The 15,837-nt window shown below is 40.8% G+C and overlaps 1 protein-coding gene and 2 non-coding genes across 3 annotated transcripts in view; 2 read left to right on the forward strand and 1 right to left on the reverse strand.

Annotated features, from left to right (window-relative positions):
- Window positions 1-1,014, reverse strand: part of tub (TUB bipartite transcription factor) — a 76,387-nt gene extending 75,373 nt beyond the window's left edge. Inside the window, exon 1 of the mRNA XM_063013209.1 lies at window positions 720-1,014. Within this exon, the coding sequence (XP_062869279.1) occupies window positions 720-757 (38 nt within the window). The 5' untranslated portion in view covers window positions 758-1,014. The remainder of the gene's footprint in view (window positions 1-719) is intronic.
- Window positions 1,015-12,287: 11,273 nt separating this feature from the next.
- On the forward strand, window positions 12,288-12,360 carry trnar-ucg (transfer RNA arginine (anticodon UCG)). The gene has a single exon. It is a non-coding gene; the product is annotated as a tRNA-Arg (tRNA).
- Window positions 12,361-13,945: 1,585 nt separating this feature from the next.
- trnar-ucg (transfer RNA arginine (anticodon UCG)) lies at window positions 13,946-14,018 on the forward strand. The gene has a single exon. It is a non-coding gene; the product is annotated as a tRNA-Arg (tRNA).
- Window positions 14,019-15,837: the final 1,819 nt, after the last annotated feature.

The following is a 15,837-nucleotide window of genomic DNA, read 5'->3' on the forward strand; positions in this document are numbered from 1 at the left end:
ACATTGTAACTTGGGAAAACACTCCCTAATGCTGGCTTAGAATGGAAAAGTAATAGCAAGTGAACTGTGTAACTTATAGCAACCAGGAGCCAATGGGAACAGTGGAAGCAGTGCAGCCATGGCAATAGAGTTGCTCTTAGAAGCAGCAGCAGCGAAAGCGGCAGCTTTTTAAGCTGCCACAGAAACAAGAGGCATATCTGTGTTGCACCCATGAAGAGGTAAAGTGCTAATTAACACAGAACAATGGCAATTCCCAGGCAATTCCAAATGGAATAAATAAATGCATGCAGATTAAGAATTTTTACAAACAGGTGGAGCAAAAATTGAGTAAAAATGTTCCTTAAGAATCATCTGCTTTAATTCTAGAAGGAATTAATATTAGCAGTAGGTCTGTGGATGGGCTGATAGATGGATGGGTTTCTAGGGAGATTGAAAGTTCATGAAGCATTTATCTATATGCACTCAAGCAGTGCCGAGACATCTGTCATAGAATAAACAATTCCCGAGTCCACAAGATACTGTATAACGACACATGCTTAAATAGATACAAAATCAACTACAAACAGATGCCATAAAATGCCAAAGATCCTCAGCCATGCCCTTTCAAATCATTACATGCTCTCACTTTCATGCTTACAGCAAACAGAATACATTACAGCCAAGAGAATACATTACACATCACAATGCTGTTCCAAAAATGTCCTTGACTTTTAATTTACCTGTACGGGATCCAATCCAGTGAGTGTTTGGAGCTCATATCTCGTTGTGTCAAATGTTCTTTGAATAAAAGGGGGGCTGGGGAGGGCTGAGGCAGAGCGTTGGATGACAGCGATGATTTGGGAGACCGAGCTGTGCGAACATTGTCTGAATTCGTCTGCAGCTGTAAAATTAATCTTTAGTCCCTCTTTTTCTGTTTTGCAGCCAGCCTTTGAGTCGATGACCACCGCTCCTCATTTGTTCGTCTGTAAGTCCTGCTTTATCTTCCTTCGCTTCTCTCACTGTCTCTCACTGTCTCTCTCCCGCTCTTTCTGTATCAAACCCTCCTCCTTTACACAGCTGCCTTCTGCACTTACTCTCTCTCTCACTGTTCTCCATTCTCTCGCTTGGCTTTGCTCTTCCAGCTTTGTGTGGCATCTCTCGAGCTCTCATCGGCGTCCTTATTTGTCCCTCACTGACTGCCTGGACTGTATTTTTTATCTCTGTATTCTCCTCCCTCCCTCTGTATCTCTCACTGGAGACCTTGCATGAAGCTCCAAGGATAGGAAAGAAGGTTGAATAGGGTCTGCATTGTCTGGCTGCTTTGATGTCAGCACACACACACACACACACACACACTAAATCAGAGCTCTTGTAAAGACACTAGCAGTGCAGTTGAGCCTCACATATTTTGTACAACATGATTTATTCATCTGTTCATTCAGCGTGGAACTTATTAGCATGGGGCAGAGAGGGCTGTTGTAACAGTCTTTGATTTAGCCTGAACCCAAACAAACCACAGCACACAACTCGGGTATTGTTTACACTCTCCCTGTGTGATCTTTCTGAGCCTTCAATCAATTTAATAAGACGCCAAGTTCATCTTCTTTCAAAAGCCAAGAATATATCAACGCTAGTAATATCACCATAAAACCTACTTATAGATTCTGTTTCAGTGCACCAATGCACAAATCAGACAGTAATCACATGACACACAGCAACAACCAATTTGTCTTCTTAAGGGTTGTGACAGGTTGAGAGCTGATCCTAGAAGACTTGGTGCATGGCTGAATTACACATTGGACAAGACGCTAATCTATCATTGGGCATTACAAAATTTTATTTTTTAATTTATTTTCTTTATGCATTTTCTCCCCTTTTTCTCAATTTTTAGCACGTCCAATTGCCCGATTGCGTCATGCTTCTTCTCCACCAATGCCGATCCCTGCTCTGACTGAGGAGAACAAAGCTAACCCACGCCCCCTCCGACACGTGGGCAGCATGCCGTATGCATTTTATCACCTGCAGTGCAGCTCAACATTGTGTACGGAGAGGACACACCCTGAGAGCACTCTTTTTCTCATCTCTGTGCAGATGCCATCAATCAGCCAGAAGAGGTCATAATTGCACCAGTCATGGGAGAGAGACCCCATCCGGCTTAGTCCCGCCCATATTCGAACAACAGGCCAATCGTTGTTCATGTGGCCGCTCAGCCTTAGACGGTAGGCAGAGCTGAGATTCGATACGATGTATTCGAGATCCCAGCTCTGGTTCCAGTGTGTGTTTTTACCGCTGCGCCACCTGAGCAGACTGGGCATTACAAACTTAAACAGACTAGTTTAGTGTAAGCATTCCACCTACTGGAATGTTTTAGAAGATAAGAGGTAACTAGGCACCTATAATAATTCAAAAACGACAACAAGCTGAACTCCATAAAGAAAATAACAGACCTGCAAGATCATGTCACTAGCCACTGGTTAGTATGATGTGGTTTTGCATTGTCTTGTTGAAAAATGCTAAACGTTAAAAAAAAAAATATTCATCTTGATGTTGCTCTTTGTTGCTCCAAAATCTCAATGTGCATTTCTGCATTAATGCTCCCATCAGAAAAGATTAGTCTGCAGCACAGTGTCCATTTCTTCCAAAAAAGATCTGAAATACTGACTCCTCTGACCACAATACATTTTTCCACTGTGTAATGGTCCATCCAAGATGCCCCCAAGCCCAGAGAACTTAACTTCTGGACATGGATAACATAAGGCTTCTTTTTGCACAGTAAAGTTTTAAGTGGCATTTGTGCATGTAAGTCCGTATTGTAGTGCTTGACAAAGGTTGCCAAAAGTAATCCCTTGCTCCTGTGGTTATATCAGCTATTGATGAATCTGCCGTCTGAAAATCGCAAATCACAGGTGTTCAGCCTATGCCTAGTTCACACTACACAATTTTTGCCCTGATTTTCGCTCCGCGACTGGTCGACGCTAGATTTGCCGGCTCGGGAGCAACTCGGTGTTTGCTCGGCGATCGAAACTCGTCTTTCAGTCGCTACGTGTGAACTACCCAACAACTCGATCCGAGCAGCTCGCCGAGCGCTCGACCGAAGCGAGATTTCTAACATGTCAGATATCTGAATCTGAGTTGCCCGACTGGCAATGAGTGCTATGTCGAACAGCCAATGAGAACGCAAGATATGGGGTGAGGGGAAACGCAGGGGAGGGGTTGTAAAAAGGTGGGACAGGGGCATAATATAGTTTATATCAGAATACATCAGCATACATACAAGTTTTACAGTATTTCTGACCTTATCGTTCTCTACAAAACATAACACCAATGCTGCATTGCAAAAAATATTTATTAACCTCCAACTCACTATAGAATAATCCATGCTGTTTATGTAGCCAAATCCACTCAGATTCATTTATTTTTCCTCTTTGCTTTTACGCTGCAATATACAAAAATATACAAATTCCTTCCCTTTGTTACCAAGCTGGAAATCCTTTAACCATATTTGCTCCTCCAAGACTCAGCCTTTTATGGATATGAATTGTGTTCCAAATCATGATTACAATCGCCTGTTGATATTATCTGTTTGGAATCACATCATCATTTAGTACTGTTTACTTCATTACTAGCCCTAAATTGCCCCCACCCCAACTTGTTTGAATGTATTACAGGCCTGAAATGTGGAAATGGATGTATATTAACAAATGAAATCAAGTTGAGCAGACAAGACATGGAATATCTTGGGTTTCACCTGTACTGTGCAATGAAATGAAAGTCAGTGTGTCACTTCATACAGTAGGTGTCATTTCATGACCTGAAGTTACTCCAGTGTTGTTTTGGCTATATGTTTTAGGTCATTGTCACTGTGCTCTTGGAAAAAAATCAAAACTTGTTTTATATCTTTGCCCTAATCTTGCAACTGCCACAATTTGATCATGCAAATCCACAGACAGTTCCTTGGAATTTATGGTTTCATTTATGATCATGACAAGTTTTGTCCCATCAGTGCATTGTTAATCAAGAGCCAGAGGTGCCTGTCCAAACTAAATTGTGAAACAGGATGCAACTGACCTCAATCAGAGAGACACAACAAAAAAACAAAACAAAAACTATATAGAATAAAAGATTTTAGTTGTAATTCATTTTCCAAGGACATGTTTTTACATTATGAGATATACACTGATCAGCCATAACATTAAAACCACCTCCTTGTTTCTACACTCACTGTCCATTTTATCAGCTCCACTTACCATATAGAAGCACTTTGTAGTTCTACAATTACTGACTGTAGTCCATCTATTTCTACATATCTTTTTAGCCTGCTTTGCCTCTGTTCTTCAGTGGTCAGGACCACCACAGAGCAGGTCTTATTTAGGTAGTGGATCATTCTCAGCACTGCAGTGACACTGACATGGTGGTGGTGTGTTAGTGTGTGTTGTGCTGGTATGAGTGGATCAGACACAGCAGCGCTGCTGGAGTTTTTAAATACCGTGTCCACTCACTGTCCACTCTATTAGACTAGTTGATCCACCTTGTAGATGTAAAGTCAGAGATGATCGCTCATCTATTGCTGCTGTTTGAGTTGGTCATCTTCTAGACCTTCATCAATGGTCACAGGACGCTGCCCATGGGGTGCTATTGGCTGGATATTTTTGGTTGGTGGACTATTCTCAGTCCAGCAGTGACAATGAGGTGTTTAAAAAAATCCATCAGCATTGCTGTGTCTTATCCACTAATACCAGCACAACACACACTAACACACTACCACAATGTCAGTGTCACTGCAGTGCTGAGAATGATCCACCACCCAATAATACTTACTCTGTGGTGGTCCTGTGGAGGTCCTGACCATCGAAGAACAGGGTGAAAGCAGGCTAAAAAAGTATGTAGAGAAACAGATGGACTACAGTCGGTAATTGTAGAACTACAAAGTGCTTCTATATGGTAGGTAGAGCTGATAAAATGGACAGTGAGTGTAGAAACAAGGAGGTGGTTATAATGTTATGCCTGATCTGTGTACGAATACAAATACCTTAATTGTCATTGTACAAGGACAACGAGATTCAGTGTGCTCTTCTTAGGAAATAGAATACATATATGCATAGTCCAGTGAGAAAGCTGAGAAATTCATGCGTACATATGGACAGGCATGAAATATGTGTGAATGTGCAAATGAGAAATGAGAAATATGAGGTAGTATTAGAAGGATCCCGGTTTCCATGTAAGGTGTCACTCCCAGTAGTTAAAGTGAACGATGTGCAATAGTGATTGATTGAACATATATTATACTATACTTGGCAGTATAGTGTGTAAAAAGTCAACAAGTCTAAATACTTACTGAATCCACTGTGTATGTGTATATACACCGATCAAGCATAACATTATGACCACCTTCCTAATATTGTGTTGGTCCCCCTTTTGCTGCCCCATACACAACAAACTGAGATGCACTGTGTATTCTGACACCTTTCGATCAGAACCAGCATTAACTTCTTCAGTAATTGGTGCTACAGTAGCTCGTCTGTTGGATCAGACCACACGGGCCAGCCTTCACTCCCCACGTGCATCAATGAGCCTTGGCCGCTCATGACTCTGTTGCCAGTTTACCACTGTTTTGACAGATACTGACCACTGCAGACTGGGAACACCCCACACGAGCTGCAGCTCTGACCCAGTCATCTAACCATCACAATTTGGCTCAAATCCTGAGGATAAAATGTTCACTTGCTGCCTAATATATCCCACCCACTAACAGGTGATGAAAAGATAATCAGTGTTATTTACTTTACCTGTCAGTGTCATAATGTTATGCCTGGTCGGTGTATTTATGCACTTTCCCAAATTTTCCTAACCTTTCCAAACCTTATACCACTGTACTAAGAATAGCACTCCACCTATAGTGTTCCTGCTATTTTGACATGCTATATAGCACATCACGTGACATAATGTGGTTTTGTTGACATTTTAAATTTGCCATTAACCTTTGCTAATGACCACATAGCTGCAACAAGCAACAGATAACAAGGACATCAGGTCTGTGATGCTGAAGGACATCATTGCTGGGCTTATACTTCGTTTCCATACTCAAAAAAAGGAGAGCCCAGTTTGTGATTGTGAAGATTGTGATTTGCTTAGAAAGGCAGCTTATTTTAACACCTTTACCATATTAAAACAGTCTGTACTGACATACACTATATGGACAAAAGTATAATTGCTAACAAGTATAATAAATTAATTAGATAAAGAAGAATTAAATCACTCCAACTTCCCAGCAGCAATTATAGAAGGCAATTTCCTGTTCCAGCATTATTATGCCCATGTGCACAAAGCAAGGTCTATAAAGACATGAAGGAAAGCTTGGTTTAAAGAAACTCCAGTGACACGCACAAAGCCCTGACCTCAGCCCCACTGAACAGCTTTGGATTGAACTGGAACCTCAATTGGAGCTTTCATGACTATCGTCAGTGCCCAGCCAAATATTCTTTTAACTAAATGTCTTGTGAGAAGCCTTTTCGTAAGAGTGGCCGTTGTTAAAGCTGCAATAGGATTTTTGAAATAGGATGTCCAACAAGCTTATGGTAGGTGTCCGAATACTTTTGGCCGTATAGTGTGCATATAATTAAGGGTATGATTCTGGTAGCTGTTTTCATAACATAAAGCAGAAACAATAAGGTGCAAAATTACTATGGAAACGAGCACACTATTTTTTCCTTTTACTTGACTCTCTAGGGCTTCTCTACCTGTTATCTTTAGCAGACTTTTAGTTGCAGGGCAAATAAAACCAATGCATGGCAAAATCAAACAGCTCATATTAACACATGGTATGACAAACTTCATAGTCTAAAATAAGGCTCATGAAATAATCAGTTGGACATTTATAAAATACAAGTATTCCGAATATGAATTTGTATTTAGTCTAATGCACATGTGTCAAACTCAAGGCCCACAACGTCATTTTATGTGGCCCGTGAGAGCTTAAAAGACATATGATTGTCTTAAAATACACTGTAAAATCGTACATAAACTGCATCTTCCACAATGCATGCCAATTTTGTGACCCGCAAAGTGTTTTCCAACAAGTGATGTTGAGAAATATTTACAAATAATGCCAAAATGTACAAGAAGAGAAAACTGAAGCAGAAGGAAGGTAATTTAATGAAAGATGGGAAAGTAAATACAAGTTTGTGCTTCAAGAAGAAAAAACGGTACATGTCCTGTGTTATGAGGCCGTGTCTGTTGTAAAGAAGTACAGTATAAATTTGGCATTTTGACACAAAACACAGAATTTCGCCTCCAAGAAAAGCAACAAATTGTCCAAGACTTAAAAGGCAGACTGCAATCACAGCAGGATACGTTACAATCGGACCTTTGAGGGCCACTATAATGCACATGTGGCCCTCGGTGAAAATGAGTTTGACCCCCCAGGTCTAATGTAATGAGGAAAATTTTTTAAATATAGTTCATTTTAGAAAAATAATTTTGGAATACTTGATGTTTAAAAGGAATAGATAATATTAATATATAATAAAAAATTATATGTGTAGATTAAAAATACATGCACAAGTTTCTTTTACAGAACAGCTATTTTCCTTACAGCACTACACATGGGATTGCACATGGGAGGTGCATTTTCTTCCCGTGAAATTGTGCTGTTCTGATCTTTATTGCTTGTTAATTTTGTTGTAGGTTAGAAATTGGACATTGTGCATATAATAGATTCATTTGTACACTTTATGACAGTTTGTATTCTATATACAGTGTATCACAAAAGTGAGTACACCCCTCACATTTCTGTAAATATTTCATTATATCTTTTCATGGGACAACACTATAAAAATAAAACTTGGATATAACTTAGAGTAGTCAGTGTACAACTTGTATAGCAGTGTAGATTTACTGTCTTCTGAAAATAACTCAACACACAGCCATTAATGTCTAAATAGCTGGCAACATAAGTGAGTACACCCCACAGTGAACATGTCCAAATTGTGCCCAAATGTGTCGTTGTCCCTCCCTGGTGTCATGTGTCAAGGTCCCAGGTGTAAATGGGGAGCAGGGCTGTTAAATTTGGTGTTTTGGGTACAATTCTCTCATACTGGCCACTGGATATTCAACATGGCACCTCATGGCAAAGAACTCTCTGAGGATGTGAGAAATAGAATTGTTGCTCTCCACAAAGATGGCCTGGGCTATAAGAAGATTGCTAACACCCTGAAACTGAGCTACAGCATGGTGGCCAAGGTCATACAGCGGTTTTCCAGGACAGGTTCCACTCGGAACAGGCTTCGCCAGGGTCGACCAAAGAAGTTGAGTCCACGTGTTCGGCGTCATATCCAGAGGTTGGCTTTAAAAAATAGACACATGAGTGCTGCCAGCATTGCTGCAGAGGTTGAAGACGTGGGAGGTCAGCCTGTCAGTGCTCAGACCATACGCCGCACACTGCATCAACTCGGTCTGCATGGTCGTCATCCCAGAAGGAAGCTGACGCACAAGAAAGCCAGCAAACAGTTTGCTGTAAACAAGCAGTCCAAGAACATGGATTACTGGAATGCCCTGTGGTCTGACGAGACCAAGAAAAACTTGTTTGGCTCAGATGGTGTCCAGCATGTGTGGCGGCGCCCTGGTGAGAAGTACCAAGACAACTGTATCTTGCCTACAGTCAAGCATGGTGGTGGTAGCATCATGGTCTTGGGCTGCATGAGTGTTGCTGGCACTGGGGAGCTGCAGTTCATTGAGGGAAACATAAATTCCAACATGTACTGTGACATTCTGAAACAGAGCATGATCCCCTCCCTTCGAAAACTTTCCAACAGGATAACGACCCCAAACACAACCTCCAAGATGACAACTGCCTTGCTGAGGAAGCTGAAGGTAAAGGTGATGGACTAAACCCAATTGAGCACCTGTGGCGCATCCTCAAGTGGAAGGTGGAGGAGTTCAAGGTGTCTAACATCCACCAGCTCCGTGATGTCATCATGGAGGAGTGGAAGAGGATTCCAGTAGCAACCTGTGCAGCTCTGGTGAATTCCATGCCCAGGAGGGTTAAGGCAGTGCTGGATAATAATGGTGGTCACACAAAATATTGACACATTTGGGCACAATTTGGACATGTTCACTGTGGGGTGTACTCACTTATGTTGCCAGCCATTTAGACATTAATAGCTGTGTGTTGAGTTATTTTCAGAAGACAGTAAATCTACACTGCTATACAAGTTGTACACTGACTACTCTAACTTATATCCAAGTTTTATTTCTATAGTGTTGTCCCATGAAAAGATATAATGAAATATTTACAGAAATGTGAGGGGTGTACTCACTTTTGTGATACACTGTGTGTATACACCAATGAGCCATAACATTAAAACCACCTCCTTGTTTCTAAACACTTTCTAAGCCCCCTTTCATGCTGTTCTTCAATGGTCAGGACTCTCTGAGGACCACTACAGAGCAGGTATTATTTAGGTGGTGGATGATTCTCAGCACTGCAGTGACAATGACATGGTGGTGGTGTGTTAGTGTGTGTTGTGCTGGTATGAGTGGATAAGACACAGCAGCGCTGATAGAGTTTTTAAACACTTCACTGTCACTGCTGGACTGAGAATAGTCCCCCGTGGGCAGCATCCTGTGACAACTGATGAAGGTCTAGAAGATGACCAACTCAAACAGCAGCAATAGATGAGCGATCGTCTCTGACTTTACATCTACAAGGTGGACCAACTAGGTAGGAGTGTCTAATAGAGTCTGCCCTTCTGCCCCCTGCATTCAGTAACTTTGGATCCTGCACACACATTTCAGGATCCTAACACCCTCCCCTCATCAATACCGAATTTTAACGTCCCAGAAAATGGGTTGTATTTATTTTATTTAATACATAATTGAATACATCAATAAAAGTGAATTCAGTATTCAGTAAATTTATATGGACATATCATTCATTAAGCATATCTGACTGTGTGGTACACTGTGCCACTACTAGATCTCAGGAAGGCATATAAGTGCATGATGCATCAGCGCATCTATCTTCCTCTCTAACTGCTCATCTTTCCTACTGTCATTCTTTGTCACTTTGATGTAGTGCAGGGTTTGGGTACATGTACTCAAGCCATGACCATGCATTACTTTCAGTGAGTGTGTGTGTGTGTATGCGTTGTTCTTGTCATTTTTGGTTACCAGTAAAAGCATAAGCAAGTTACTGGGTTTAATAATTTCTTCCAGTCATAAAATAAATTCTGAATAAATTACAAAGTACTGTAAACCACACTGTTCTGCATTTGGTTTAAATAGCAGCCAAATGTTGTTTAAAAGGAAAATATGAATCAATTAGGCTTAGGAATGCTGAAAATAGTCCATCATATTTACCTCTGTGTGCTTGTGTTCACACTGAGTCATTAAAACAGAAAGCAATACAGTGATAAACAGGTAATTGCTTCCTTCCTAACAGGGCTCTCATTTCCTTGGGAAAAAAAATATGATGCATTTTATGAACATTTTAGCATCAATCAAATGTGTGGTGGTGAGGTTATGTGGAGTTCATTAGGACACTAATAACTGCAAGTAACTATAGTACAAATGCCACTACCTGTAATGACATTCCTGTGGAAAGTGTACGGTCATCTGTCCATGAGAATAAGCTGAGATTTTATGGGCTATGCCGAAGGACAGAAGTTCAAAATACTAAAATACACTGATCAGCCATAACATTACAACCACCTCCTTGTTTCCATTTTATCAGCTTCACTTACCACTTTGTAGTGCTACAATTACTGACTGTAGTCCATCTGTTTCTCTACGTACTTTTTTCAGCCTGCTTTCACCCTGTTCTTTAATGGTCAGGACCCTCACAGGACCACCACAGAGTAGGTATTATTTAGGTGGTGGATGATTCTCAGCACTGCAGTGACAATGACATGGTGGTGGTGTGTTAGTGTGTGTTGTGCTGGTATGAGTGGATCAGACACAGCAGTGCTGCTGGAGTTTTTAAATACCATGTCCAATCACTGTCCACTCTATTAGACACTCCTACCTAGTTGGTCCACCTTGTAGATGTAAAGTCAGAGACGATCGCTCATCTATTGCTGCTGTTTGAGTTGGTCATCTTCTAAACCATCATCAGTGGTCACAGGACGCTGCCTACGGGGCGCTGTTGGCTGGATATATTTTTGGTTGGTGGACTATTCTCAGTCCAGCAGTGACAATAAGGTGTTTAAAAACTCCACCAGTACTGCTGTGTCTGATCCACTCATACCAGCACAACACACACTAACACACAACCACTATGTCAGTGTCACTGCAGTGCTGAGAATGATCCACCACCTAAATAATACCTGCTCTGTAGTGGTCCTGGGAGAGTCCTGACCATTGAAGAACAGCATGAAAGGGGGCTAACAAAGCATGCAGAGAAACAGATGGACTACAGTCAGTAATTGTAGTACTGCAAAGTGCTTCTATATGGTAAGTGGGGCAGATGAAATGGACAGTGAGTGTAGAAACAAGGAGGTGAATTTAATGTCCACATCTGAATAGTTAAAGAACAGAATTACTCATGTGAAGTGATTTGTCAAAGAAAAAACGCTGTGTGAATTATCCAGCCATGCACAGATCCAATACACTTTTTAACTTCATGTGACTGAGACCTCGTGGTCTAATGGATAAAGCGTCTGACTTCGGATCAGAAGATTGCAGATTCGAGTCCTGCCGGGGTCATGATTTCAATTCTGCTCATGTTTGATGAGTAAAAAACAAGTAAACATATTAAAGATTCTAAGACTTATAAAACTTGGTTAGAAAAGATCCTTTACAATATATGAAGAAAAATGAGCTACTATTAAATAAAATCAATCTACCACTGATTATTCCCCTCAAATAATATACATCAATAGATTCCCGATTCAAGTTTTAGATTTCTTGGGAAAAAGCTATGTGGAAGGAAACAATATAAACACATAATGCTTGAAAAGATCATTAACTTTATAAGTTACTAAATTGTAAATAAGATGCTACAGAAGGTTAGTAAGTCCATGTTAGCCTGAGTACTTAGTAAAGAGGTGGGTCTTTAATTGTCTTTTAAAGATGGTGAGAGACTCAGATTGAGGTTCGTTACACCACTTGGGTGCTAGTACAGAAATGAGCCTTGGTGCCTGTCTTCCTCAAGTTCTGGGTGGAGGATCAACATGAGCAAAACTAGTGACTCAAAGGTTGCATGGTACAGACTGGAAAGCCAGCTGTAAAAAGAACACAGCAGAGGGGTGATGTAACAGTGTTTTGGTTGGTTAAAAGCCTATGAGTCAATTCACAAGCTGTGAGCAAACAGAGGCCTTGTGGCCTAATGGATAAGGCATCTGACTTCGGATCAGAAGATTGCAGGTTCGAGTCCTGCCAGGGTCGTGTCTTTAAACTCCACCCATGTTTGTTTTGAAGTGAAGAAACTGAATTTATCAAGGGTTATGATTTAGAATTTTACCCATGATTGACTTGAGTGAGGAAGCTAAAGAATGTTTGCCTCAAGTGAAAACAAAAAAGTTGAACATATCACAGATTCTGAGCCTTACAAGAGCTGGTTAGATAGATTTGCCTAACTTGGGCAGTGTCTTGTGGGAAATGTGGTCTTTTTAGGACTACAGGGTGTCGCTCTATGCTTCCTCTTGCCTTGTCTTTTAAAGATGGTGAGAGACTCAGATGTACAAAACGGAAAGTTCATTCCACCACTTGGGTGCTAGTACAGAAATGAGACTTGGTGCCTGTCTTCCTCAAGTTCTGGGTGGGGGATCAACATGAGAAAAAATAGTGACTCAAAGGTTGCATGGTACAGACTGGGAAGCCAGTAAAAAGAACGCAGCAGAGGGGTGATGTGGCAGTGTTTCGGTTGGTTATAAACCAGGATACGATGAGTCAATTCACGAGCTGTGAATGGACTGAGGCCTTGTGGCAATAATAGCTCAGTGGTTAATGTTTTGGACTACTCATTGTAGGGCAACACGGTAGCCCAGTGGGTAGCACTGTTGCCTCACAGCGCAAAGGTCCTGCGTCCGATTTTTGCTCAGTGGGCTCTGATATTAGTCTATTAGACTCAGATAATATCCTTACATTGTTTCTTCACTATAGGAAATTCACTATAGTGAATTTAAACAGTTTTTTTATTGAAAATGAGTGGTATATTGTGAGATGAAGTAAATGGAGCCAAAAAAATAAAATTGAAAACAGCGTTTACATGGATTTAAATACAAACTAAGTTAGCTATGAGGTGAGAAACAAAATTGGATGATAACTATTGTTTTTGAGTATTTTCAGGCTGATTTAAATCGGGTCAAATTTGACCCGCTAACACTAAAAGTGTGGGCAGCTTTCTAACACAATACAAGGGTTAAAGATGGTGAGAGACTCAGATGTACAAACAGGGGAAGTTCATTCCGCCACTTAGGTGCTAGTACAGAAATGAGACTTGGTGCCTGTCTTCCTCAAGTTCTGGGTGGAGGATCAACATGAGCAAAACTAGTGACTCAAAGGTTGCATGGTACAGACTGGAAAGCCATGAAAGAGAACGCAGCAGAGGGGTGATGTGGCAGTGTTTCGGTTGGTTATAAACCAGGATACGATGAGTCAATTCACGAGCTGTGAATGGACTGAGGCCTTGTGGCAATAATAGCTCAGTGGTTAATGTACTGGACTATTCATTGTAGGGCAACACGGTAGCCCAGTGGGTAGCACTGTTGCCTCACAGCGCAAAGGTCCTGCATCCGATTCCCAGATGGAGTGGTCTGGGACCTTTCTGTGTGGAGTTTGCATGTTCTCCCCATGTCTGCATGGGTTTCCACCAGGTGCTCCAGTTTCCTTCCACAAAAGCATGCAAAGATCCAATAGACTCACAAGTGCTTAAGATGTTATTAGCCACAATTAACACGCAAACAGGCGTGTTAATTAACACAATTAACATGCAAACAGGCAATCAACACAGAAGAGAGCACAGCACAGGGGCCTCGTGGCCTAATGGATAAGGCGTCTGACTTCGGATCAGAAGATTGCAGGTTCGAGTCCTGCCGGGGTCGTGCCTTTTGAGTTCTGCCCATGTTTGACTTCAGTGAAAAAAACAGATGAAGAAGCTAAACATATCAAAGATTCGGAGTCTTACAAGACTTGGAAAAGATCCTTTTCAATGTATGAACAAAAATAAGTATTAACTTGAGCTACTATTACATAAAATCAACCTACCACTGATTATTCCCCTCAAATAATATACAATAATGGAGTTCAATCAATGCAAAAAAATAAAAAAAAATAAAAAATAAAAAAAATAAAAACTAACGGTGGCCTAACGGTTAAGGTGTCTGACTTTGGATCAGAGGAATGCAGGTTGAAGTCTTGCCAGGGTTGTGTCTTTAAACTCCACCCATGTTTAAAGTGAAGAAACTGAACATATCAAGGGTTATGACACTTTCAAGAGTTGGTTAGATTAAGATCCTTTTCCTATGTATGAAGAAAAATAAGCAGTAACTTGCACTCCCATTGAATAAAATCAATCTACCACCGAATATTCCCTTCAAATAATATGCATCAATGGATTCCTGGCAAAAAAAATTAATTGGCCACAATCAACACACAAACATACAAAAAAACACAAATAAACACACAGCCCATGGCCTAGTGGATAAGGTGTCTGACTTCGGATCAGAAGATTTCAGGTTTGAGTCCTGCAAAACACAAAAAATGGCAGCCTAATGGATAAGGTGTCTGACTTCGGATCAGAAGATTGCATGTTTGAGTCCTGCCAGGGTTTGATTTAGAATCTTGCCCATGTTTGACTTGAGTGAGGAAGCTAAAGAATGTTTGCTTCAAGTGAAAACAAAAAAGTTGAACATATCACAGATTCTGAGCCTTACAAGACCTGGTTAGATGTATCAGTATCAGTTGTTTGGTTATTAAATAGCGTACACAATATGGCCTTGTTTTTGTCTGTTTTTCATTTATTTATGCAATTTAATAATTTGAGTTATTTGATTAGATGTGTATTGATTGTGTTAACAAAATAAATATATAAGTTAAATATTCTACTGTTTTTTTTATTTATTAATAATTTTGGCGAAGGGTGCCCTTTTTTTTGGCTTGAGCACCTGCCCCCAAAAATGTCTGTGCACGTGCCTGACTACCTGTAATTACATTCCTGAGGGAAGTGTACGGTCATCTGTCCATGAGAATAAGCTGAGATTTTATGGGCTATGCCGAAGGACAGAAGTTCAAAATACTAAAATACACTGATCAGCCATAACATTACAACCACCTCCTTGTTTCCATTTTATCAGCTTCACTTACCACTTTGTAGTGCTACAATTACTGACTGTAGTCCATCTGTTTCTCTACGTACTTTTTTTAGCCTGCTTTCACCCTGTTCTTTAATGGTCAGGACCCTCACAGGACCACCACAGAGTAGGTATTATTCAGGTGGTGGATGATTCTCAGCACTGCAGTGACAATGAAATGGTGGTGGTGTGTTAGTGTGTGTTGTGCTGGTATGAGTGGATCAGACACAGCAGTGCTGCTGGAGTTTTTAAATACCGTGTCCACTCACTGTCCACTCTATTAGACACTCCTACCTAGTTGGTCCACCTTGTAGATGTAAAGTCAGAGACGATCGCTCATCTATTGCTGCTGTTTGAGTTGGTCATCTTCTAAACCATCATCAGTGGTCACAGGACGCTGTTGGCTGGATATATTTTTGGTTGGTGGACTATTCAGATCAGAACATTGCTGGTTTGAGTCCTGCAGGTGTTGCAACTGTGAATTCTGCTTATGTTTGTTATGAATGAGAAAAATGAAAAGAACATAGCAGTGAGGGGATCCAACAGTTTTGAGGTTGGGTGAAAAACAAGC

The sequence above is a fragment of the Trichomycterus rosablanca genome, chromosome 17 (genome assembly GCF_030014385.1).
Source record: "Trichomycterus rosablanca isolate fTriRos1 chromosome 17, fTriRos1.hap1, whole genome shotgun sequence".
NCBI classification, from domain to species: domain Eukaryota; kingdom Metazoa; phylum Chordata; class Actinopteri; order Siluriformes; family Trichomycteridae; genus Trichomycterus; species Trichomycterus rosablanca.